This window comes from Silurus aristotelis (assembly GCF_946808225.1).
Source record: "Silurus aristotelis genome assembly, chromosome: 26".
Taxonomy (NCBI): domain Eukaryota; kingdom Metazoa; phylum Chordata; class Actinopteri; order Siluriformes; family Siluridae; genus Silurus; species Silurus aristotelis.
The window spans coordinates 8,797,957-8,808,638 of NC_139599.1; the positions used below are offsets into that span (position 1 = coordinate 8,797,957).

The 10,682-nt window shown below is 43.3% G+C and overlaps 1 protein-coding gene across 2 annotated transcripts in view; it reads left to right on the top strand.

The window, feature by feature from the left end:
• The window catches only part of LOC310720810 (carotenoid-cleaving dioxygenase, mitochondrial-like), a 29,622-nt gene that overhangs the window by 18,197 nt on the left and 743 nt on the right, over window positions 1-10,682 (top strand). For both annotated transcript variants that reach the window (XM_083531903.1, XM_083531904.1), the window contains 5 exons: window positions 1,666-1,826; window positions 1,985-2,152; window positions 2,236-2,373; window positions 5,891-6,073; window positions 10,537-10,647. In XM_083531903.1, coding sequence (XP_083388029.1) covers window positions 1,666-1,826; window positions 1,985-2,152; window positions 2,236-2,373; window positions 5,891-6,073; window positions 10,537-10,647 — 761 coding nt within the window. The remainder of the gene's footprint in view (window positions 1-1,665; window positions 1,827-1,984; window positions 2,153-2,235; window positions 2,374-5,890; window positions 6,074-10,536; window positions 10,648-10,682) is intronic.

Consider the following 10,682-nt stretch of genomic DNA (forward strand, 5'->3'; position numbering starts at 1 on the left):
ACCTCGGCGCTGGTGGGCAAGGTTTATGCCTCAGCGGGTAAAGCTGCAAACCATGGCTGTGCTGCAGGCCTATCAAGCCGATCTGCTGCGGGAGCTAGATGTGGGAGATGTCTCGGGTGGTCAGCAAGTCCATGAGCTCCTCTTTGCTACAAACCTAGCCCTTAGGGCTACCAAAGAGACCGCCAAGGCCATTGGCCCGGTCCATGGTCACCCTAGCCTCGACTGAGAGACACATTTGTCTCACCCCGTCGGATCTTTCCAATAGGGATAGGGCAGTGCTACTGGACAACCCGCTAGTGCAGCCTAGCCTGTTCGGCGATGCTGTTAATGCGGTCATCCACAGGTTTCAGGAGGCCAAAAAAGCAGTCAGAGGTGCTTCAGTGATTCGTCCCACGTCACCCTCATTGGGCCTGGACCACAACACTGCACTTCCGGGCATTGTGAGGTGCAGAGACAGAGCTTCGAAATGCATACTCCCCTAAGAAGGATCCGGTGTGACGCTCAAGGCCAAAGCCCTGGGAGATGACGGATCTGAGGACCGTCATCTCAGATAAGTTAAGACTAAATGCCAAAAAAAATAGTATGCTTTCTCTATCACTTAGAACCACTTACTTAGCGTATTATGGGATTCAATTTAAAATAATCATGCGGGGCACATTTCAAACATAAAAAAAAATAAATTGTTGGGTCTGATGGCAGCAGCATCCAATGCGGTTCCACATGGCCTCCTGCACATGAGACCCCTTAGTGGTGGCTCAAGACCTGAGGATTACCCAGAGGGGTGATCAAGGTTACATGGTGAGCACTATGTGCCTAAGATGCGTCCAGAAGACACAACAAAAGCCGGAGTTGGTCTGCCGAGCAACTCCCCTCCAAACAACTTGTTTGCGACTCAAGAGACATTGCACTGCCCCCTCTGGTTTTCCCAAACACCCCTAGCCTATCTAGGGCTGGATGCCACGGTACTGTATGCCTTTGCCCCGTCACACTGCTCCTGGGAGTTCTGGAGAGAGTTCACTGGGACGGAGTCTGTCTCCTCCTGGTGGCCCCGCGGTGGCCAGGCAGGCCATGGTTTGCAGACCTGGAATATACTTGTTTTTTCTGCTATGTGTGGCTCATTCAAGAAGGAACTCAGTGTTCTTTATTCACTTTGCATTGACTAAGCTGCATATCATAATTCTATAATGCATCAAAAACTCTTAAAGAATATTTAAATAACTGTTGTGAAATACATTTGAACAAAACAATTAAATCTGCACCAACAAAGCTAAATTCATATTGAGAAACGTTTGCATATTCAATCCAAAAGAGTAAAAGATGGATTTGATCCTCAAAATTAGAGGCACCAAATCCGGTTTGAAAGTCAACTGTGGACCTGTAGACGTTCAGATATTATAAAATAAAATAAAAAACACTACTAGATATGATACTAATGATTTCTAACTATATACCTAGCACAACTTATGGAAAATGGTTAGTATATAGATCACCATTGATTTTAAAATTCTCCAAGAAATGAATAGAGACACAATAATGGACATGGTTGTTCTCTGGACATTTCATACTTTAAACCATAATACATAACTAAGTCTTTAACAAACATTTTTATTTAATCTTTGTACTGTATTTGAGCAGATCATGTAACATTATGTATTTTCTTTCTAGCCATGTCGGAGAACTATCTGATGTTCATTGAACAGCCCATAAAGTTAGACCTGTTTAAGATACTGACATCTGGGATGAGAGGGAAAAGCATTGATGACTGCATCTATTGGGATCCAAAACAGGAGACTGTCTTCCATGTTGTAAACAAACATACTGGAAAGGTGACACCAATGAGCATTTTTGACCAGCTAAATCCAGTATTCAAAGATTTTAAATCTGTTCCGTACTATTTTTAGTGTGGATTTTTCTTAACTTTTAGTTTTTATTCAGTTATTAAAATTGTAGGTCATTCACAGAAATTTCCATGTTTTTGTAACAGGTCAGTCCTGTGAAGTACTACACAAAGGCTTTATCCACCTTCCACCAGATCAATGCTTTTGAGGAGAATGGCTTCCTAATTGTGGATATGTGCTGCTCAGATAATGGACAAGCCCTTAAAATCTATTTTCTACAGAACTTGCACAAGTCAGGAGAAGAACTAGATGAAGTTAGTAAATTTGTCTTTCCGCTTTTTTGCATTGGTGTTCAACTTTATTCAGGGTTTAATATTTTTTGTACTTTTATAATCAGGTTTATAACAGCCTATCCATGGCATTTCCTCGCCGCTTTGTATTGCCTTTGAGCATTACCAATGATACTCCACTGAACCAGAACCTCAACACAAGGCCTAACAGCTCTGCTACTGCCATCTGCCTTAGTAAAGATAAGGTAGGCTGCTAGGGAATTTTTACAAATATTAAATTTATAACAAAAATACATGAATATACACCATCCAGGCATATCATTATTACCAGTCAATGAATAACACTAATTAACAGGTGGCATGATAACACACTATAGTTATATATATATATATATATATATATATATATATATATATATATATATATATATATATATTGTATTGACTCGCTTGTGCGACAGGAGGAACCCACACACTAGAAGAGCAGAATTGTAAGTGTCACGTCGTGTTTTATTTACAGTATTTACAGGAGTGGTGGGGGAAAGGGAGAAGTGAAGTCGTGAATGCGAGTATTTCTTAGTCCGTTGGTCGCCATTATTTGGAGCTCGGAGGGGTTTCGAGTTGCTTGAAGCCACGGCCGGGCCGAAGAGAGCTGAGACCCCGTCCTGTCTGTACGGGTGGGTGCTCGGTGTCCTTGGCACGTAGGAACCTCTAGAGGGTCAAAGAGGCAGGGTAAGCGTCGGTGTGGTCGCTGTGATAGCTCGCACTGCTCTTGCTGCTCTCGCTGCCATCTCTGCTTCCTGTGAGAAAAGTGAGAGATAATTTGTGAATTAGTCGGGAGCCAGACATTCTTAAACCTGCTTTCCTTTGTGGCTCCTTTTATACTATGAAGAGGGTGAAGAGTTGCCGCTCTCCTCATTAGGTTCCAACCGTGCCTTGTTGTGTCGCTCCACCCCCCTGTCATGTGCGCCGTGGCTTTCAATAATATGGGTGCTGAAAATGATGAAAAATTGATATACTATATATATATATATATATATATATATATATATATATATTAAATTTTGTTTAAAATGTGTTTCGTCCATATACACAGTTTACAGGGAATTCTCGAAAACTGCTGTTAGAACTGTGTATAACTCAGTGTCAGGATCTTGGCACTCACTTCCGGGCTCATGGCACTGACTTCCAGGTTTGCGGTGTGTGCTTCCAGCTTGGTGTCCATCTTGCCGTTTTTCCCGTGCCACCCATTATTTTAAGAGACCTTTTACATTTACTCTGGGCTAGATTATCTCACTGGTTCCTTATGTCCCGAGGTTAGTCTTGCTGTCTTGCCTGCACTATTTCCTGGTTCCCAACCCTGTTTCGAATCCCTGTTTTGCCCTGCCTGCCTGATTATTGGTTTGGACTTTGGACTGTTTTTGGTTTGTGTTTTTGCTCTGCCTGCATTGCTTCTTTTGCATCTGTTTAGACCCTGGACTGGTCATCGGACTGCTCAGCTCCAGACCTCTGCCGAGGGCACTGCTCAGCTCCTGTCCTCAGACAAGGGTGCCACTCAACTTCGGACCTTTCCCAAGGGTGCCACCCCCAGTCTATCCGCTTGACATTCTCTGCAGTGCCAGGTGGCTTTTACAGCAGGGCTGATGGGCTGTAAAAGCTTCCAGGCACGGCAGAGAATGTCCCCCAGCCTGCCTGTCATGGTGCCCCTCAGCTCCTGAGCCCGGCCAAGGGCACCTCTATGCTCCCAAGCCCCTCTGAGAGTGCCACTCAGCCTTGGACCTCCACCAAGGGTGCCGCTCCGCTTCAGATCTCCGCCGAGGGTGCCGCTCTGCCTCAGACCTTTGCGAAGACCCTTGCTTCACCTTATCATGTCAAACAGAAAGCCTGGGTGCCCACCGGAGACCTAGACTTAGTTTGTGGTGTCTGATTTTTGTCTGTTCCTGTATTCGGTTTTGTCTCAGCTTGCATTGCTTTGTTTGCCTGTGTTTAGACCCTCAACTAGTTATTGGACTGTGTTCTTGCCTTTGCCCCATTGCTCTGTCAGTCGGCTCTCACTTTAAAACTGATTTCTCTGTTTGCTACTTCCATTAAAGACTGTTTTCTCCATACCCCTTTTGCATTCTGCATTTGGGTCCTCCTTCTAGTCTCACCCACTGACACTCTGCTAGGCATCACATAAAATGAAGACAAAGTAGCCTAGCTAACAGAACAATTATAAAAACCATAAATACTATACAAAAACGCAATATAACAACACGTGGCATTACAGCAAAAGAGGCATTTTGCATATGGATGGTGAATACCATTTTACTAAAGCAAACTTTAAACCTGTACACTACAACCACAACTGTGCCACCTCCATCATCTGGAGCAGTTCAGAATCAATATTTGTCTAATAACATGACAAAAACAATTTAAATTAAATACAACCTACTCACCAGAGATGCATCCTCATAATTTGCACCTCTCCTCAGAGGCTGTAAGCCAGTGGTACCGCTTGTATTCACTGGTCTGGAAGTGGTGAACAAACCCCTTCCCGGGCTGAGACAAGCTAGCTAGCTTCGGGGTTGGTCGACCTCTTATGATGATGTCGAGCTTTTCTTGAAAATTTATTTTTAAGTATGTCGAGACCAAATAATTTCTCTTCCTCCGTAGGCATAAAAAAAGCCTAACTCTGATCTATTAATGTGTGCAGCATGCTACAGATGTGTTTTGCCAGTTGAACTTGGCTGTAACAGTTTACCTCTGACCAATCAATCAGAAGACAGAAAAATTATGATGATATTCTGAGCCAGCTAGTTGAATTTGAAATCTGATTGGTTAAAGAATCAGACACATTGCTAATAGAGACTAAGGTAAAAAAGGCCAGCAGTACAGACTTTGAAAGCCCTGGGCAGATTACATTGACATGGCAGCACATAGAGGCTGAAATCTGATTGGACTAAAAATCTAACATCCAAATACTCATCCTAGAAGCAGTGCAGCCAAGAGAAACGATACAAAATAAAGAGAATATACTTTTGGGAATAAATTAATACAATTTGATGGAACAAATATTGTTTGGTTGCAAATGTAGGTCAGTGCATCTGATGGTGTTTAGGCCAGTACAGAAGGCTTTGCTGGCCCTGACAGCTCCCCACTGTATAAACCACAATGTACATAACCTCTGGGATGACCTTTCAGTCAAGGTTGTTGTCAGAATGGACACCATGGTATTTGTAATCTAGCTCAATATCTTAATCAATTATGATAATGGGGCTAGCTGTTCCAATCCAAGTCCATGAAATTGTTGATGCACCCAACAAACTCAATATCTTCAGAACACTTGGCAGGTGGCAGAGATCTGAGTTTTACTGAAAGAGATCACCTGTCTTCTTATCTTCTCTCTCGACTAGGAAGGTTGGATGGTGTTAAATGTACTCAGCAAATCAAATAAAGTGATTCTTATTGTGACACTGTAGTTCAAATGTGGGAGAAGTGGGTCTTCTGCAGAAGATATTTAGATGCATTGTCCAAGTCTTCCTGAAGCTGGTAGGCAAAATTTAAAAGAGTTGACCTGCTGTCGGAGATTTCTGTGGTTCTTTGTTACAAGCAGGTGGATAGGGCACTGATTAGTTTCCTCAGTACTGTAGGTCAAAAACACTACAACACAAAAATCCTATAAATACACCATTATAATCTTCTCAATGGGGAAACATGTGCCACACATTTGTTTACAAATGTTAATTATTTTTTAATGTCTGTTTTATAATTATCTACTAGGTATTCTGCATGTCGGAAGATCTGCATGACAAAGAACTGCTGGATTATGGGGGATTTGAATTCCCTCACATTCACTATGACAGGTGTAACACCAAACCTTACCGCTATTTCTATGGATGCGGTTTTGGCCACCTGGTGGGAGATTCGCTGATCAAGATTGACCTCGATAACAAAAAGTTAAAAGTAAGATCATGCACTGATTTAATTCAAAACTTTTTTTAGGTTAGGTTTTACATGATGAAAATGTTGAAAAAAATATTTGAGTCTGATGTAATTAGAGCTGTGTTCATATTATAAAATATTTAAAAGTGATAAAGAATATTTTAAGATTATAGTGGTATACGAAATGGATGCAACGTTATACAGTAGTGTGAAAATTACACTTTGTTTTTTAGTCTTTGAGTTCTATGGTTTAATTATCAGGACATAATAAATACAACACATGACATATTATACAGTCTTAGTATTCTACATTTATAAAAAACAATAAAGCCAAATTAGATCAGCCATGTCTAAAAAAAAAAACTAAGTACACCCTTATTGCTTCCATAGGAATTTAGAAGTAGCAGGCCCATGCTGCTAATCAAATTCCCTTGATTCATTGATCACCACTATGAATGTTTAAGAGGTTTGTTGGTCTAGAGCATTTAGGTGTATGTTAACACAATGCCAGGGAGGAATGGTGCCAGCAATGATCAAAGAGAGGCAAATGCTGTTTCCTAATAATCTGACAAGGGAAAGGTGTAGGCGTCCATCCCTAGAGGGGCTGGAGGTGTAAGGGAGAACCAGAGGGGTCTTTTGAGTCGCGAACCGGTCTACTTGAACCCTGCCGAATCTCTTCAATTAGGGGTGGAGCCACCATTCCCCTGGCCTTGGCTCTTGTCTTAAAAGGGTGTCTGCTGCTTCGTTCTTTCAAGGAGAGCAGCTTTACCTGGGCCACCAGGAGGATCCGGCATGCCAGCTTGTATAGGAGGTATGAGCACACTCTTTTTGGCGTTCAGCGTAACACCACTTCCTCCATGTGAGCGAGAACAATATCTCGATGCTGGACCACTAAATTCTGTGATTAGGCTAGTATCAACCAATCGTCGATATACTATAAGATACGGATGCCCTGAAGTCTCAGGGGGGCCAAAACCGCATCCACACACTTCATAAAAGGTGCAGGGTGAGAGGGCAAGACTAAACGGAAGGACCCGATATTGGTACACCTCGGCCCCGAAAGTGAACCTGTGAAAAGGAAGGATGGATACATTAAAGTATGCATCCTTTAGATCTATCGTGACAAACCAGTCCTCGGATCTGATCTGAGACACAACCTGCTTGATGTTCAGCATTTTGAACCTGAGTCTAATTAGTGAGTCGTTTAGCTGACATAGATAGAGAATAAGACGCAACCCTCTGAACCCTAGAAACTGGATTCTATATCGGTTGGAGGGACCACCTTGATTGCCTCTTTCATCGGGAGAGAGTTTACTTCTTGTTCCATGACCAGAGTCAGGGTGGGACACATCCTGTTAAACCGGGGCAGATAAGACCCAATCTAAATCATATAGCCTATGTCTACAGTACGCAGGACCCACAGAGACAGGTCTGGTAGAGCTTCTGAGACTGCCAGGTAGTCTCTTCAGGATATCAGTCTTTCAAGACTGACCTCTGGTAGGCCTAGAGCCAGGGCTACACCCTGTTCCAGCTCTAGGAGCCTCGAAGGGGGCCATAAGTCTCCAGCTCCGCTACGATACTGGGCAAGGTGGATGCTCGCTGGATCTGGCCATGCTCTGAATCACTGTTTCAGTGGCAGAGTTGTGGCAGCGTTGATGGACCAGGTCCCTGGAGGTGCTGGAGTGGGGCCGTCACTGTGTAATGAGGTGCACCATGCCCTTTCCCGGCAAAGTCCCCAGAACATCCTGTCTCAGGACTTCTTGGCCAAAGTCCTCTTATTATAAATGACAGTCCTCAGATCTGCCATCTCAGTAACATCTCAGGTGCTGGGTTGGTACTGGTGCTGCGCCTGCCGAGCAACCCCCAATGATAGCGACATGTGAGAGAACCACTGAAACTGTTTCTTGGCCTCCTGGAACTTAATGACTACTATGTTTACGGAGTTGCTGAATAGACCAGTCTGCACTAGATCGGCGTCCAGCAGCACGGCCATGTCTTTTTCTGTAAAATTCAGTAAGGTAAGCCATAGTTGCCTCTACGTGGAGGCTAGGGCTGCCATAGACGGGCCAATGGCTATAGCGGTCTCTTTAGTTGCCTTGAGAGCTAAATCCCCATATGGCGGAGCTCCTGGTCCTCCTGGCCGCCCAAAATGCCTCCCACGTCTTTCTCCCACAGCAGGTCAGCCTGATATGCCTGTAACGCTGCCATGGTGTGCAGACATGCAGTGGCTTGACCTGCTGAGGCAGAAGCCTTACTCGCCAGTGCCGACGTGTTCCGGGACAATGCATCTCTTCAACCCGGGGCACCGATCCATAACCATGCTTTTCTCATAACATTGGAATACAACGTGGATTTGGGACTAAAACGGCGGGCTGAATACAGCTTTGCCCAGGCCCTGGACACCTCAGTGCAGGTCAGGTTGTGATGTAGGTGGTAGAAAGCCACCTTTCTGCTCATTAGCCGGCTGATCGAGCTTGGCAACGGCACGAGTCACAACCTCCATAAGCTCCTCTACTTCCGGCTCGCAATATGGACAGACAATATACACATGCACATAGAGCGCTTCATGAACAAACAGAAGCTAGCACCGGCTTCACTTCATGCACGTTTTACAGCTTCCTGGTCAAGACGTCACCCTGCCAGTGATGCCGCACTTTCCATTGGACAGATTAGACACATGATTCTGAGTGTGTACAACGCAAAAGCGTCCCCAAAGCATTGTTGATGCAGCTCTAGTTCTTGAAAGGGAATCTCATTGAACTGAAGCAACAATGTAAAAAAGAGTGAGGTACAGTTCCTCCACAATAATGTGAAAGGTACTTGGTCCCCTCCTTTTCTCCCTCTATACCCACTCTATTGGTAAAGTCATATCCCCTCATGGGTTTTTTTACCACCGCTATGCTGATGACATTCGACTCATCTTTTTCTACCCTCCCTCAGATACCACAGCTTCCGCTTGGATCTCGGCATGCTTGACAGACATATCTTTATTGATGCGTGCTCATGAATTCAAACTGAACCCCAGCAAAACAGAACTGTTGGTCATCCCAGGTGATTCAGCTCCAGGTCAAGATCTCCGAATAACTCTTCATGACTCTCTGTTCTCCCCTTCAGCCACGTCTCGCAACCTTGGGGTAACTATGGACAATAAACTGTCCTTCACATGCTAATGTGGCTCGTTCTTGTCAAATTTTTCTCTACAACATTTAAATGATTAGACTATTTCTGTCCTATTTCGAGACTGAACTAATGCAACTCTCTGCTGGTAGGTCTTACTTTGAATGCTATTTGTCCACTGCAAATGATCCAAAATGCGCTCCCTTCACTGGCTTCAAGTAGCTGCATAAATCAGATTTAAAACACTCCAAAAATGGGCCAGCACCATCTTAACACATAGAATCTTCATCACACCTTGCACTGCACCACGTCTGAGATCCTCCAGCACTGCTCGACTGCTACCACCTTCTCTCAGAATGAGAAGTAAGTATACCTAAAGGCTCTTCTCTGTTCTGGCACCGAGGTGGTGAAATGAACTTCCCCTATATGTCCGAACAGCTGAGTCCCTGGCTATCTTTAAGCGATGTTTGAAGACCTACCTCTTCCTGAAACACTTTAATTAGCAATCTACAAGTTTGCTTTGTTAAAATAAGGAGTTGTAGTCTGATTTATTTTAAGCTTGTAATCTAGCGTATCAGTGTAGATTTATTCATATCTAGAGACTCAAAGCACATTTGTACGTCGCTCTGTACAAGGGCATCTGCAGAATGGCACAAATGTAAATGTGTCAAAAAACGACCAGCCTCGCCTCTCTTTAACACGCCGCCTGCAAGAAGTGTTAAGGAGGAACTATCTGTTCTATCGGACTATCTGTTCGTGTAATTATCTGTTCAATCGGACTGTGTGGACTTCACCATCCCCTGGCGTCCTATGGATTTGCTAAACTTACCTTTCTCAAGGACTTTAAGGATTCTGTAGACATTCCCGGTACGACACCAACTCCCCGTATCTACCGATACATTCTGGATCATAATCCCTTCCCGGTACTGTTACTGCTTTTCACTGCTCTTCTCTGTACAAACTTATTAAACCTCGCAAAGTGCTACTTTATTTTTCGCCTGTGTTTTTCAGGCCTGACAAAATGAAAGACTAATAAAGTAATACACAACATAATTACTTCAAGTTTTAGCTGCTAAAGTTGGTTCTACAACTGGTATTGAATCATATTTTGTACTTTTTTTTTGCATACATGGATTCTCCAGTTTGGCTTTTTGTGAACTCAATGATGACAGTGTAATATGCCATGTGTTGTTCAGTTAAAGCTACTTTATTTTTCACATGCATGTATTTCCACTGATTTTTTATTTTTTTTATGTAACTAAAACAGCATATATTTTAAGATAAATTGCATATGTACATACACCATATGTAATTTGTATGAGTTAACAAATACAAATAATTTTTTTTTTTTTTTTTTTTATGGTTAGGCATGGCATCAGCCAGGCTTTTATCCATCTGAGCCTGTGTTTGTCCCCTCACCTAATTCAGAGGAAGAGGATGATGGAGTCATCCTGTCTGTTGTTCTCACACCTACTGAGGTACTGTAAGACTCTGCAAATTAAAACATATATAA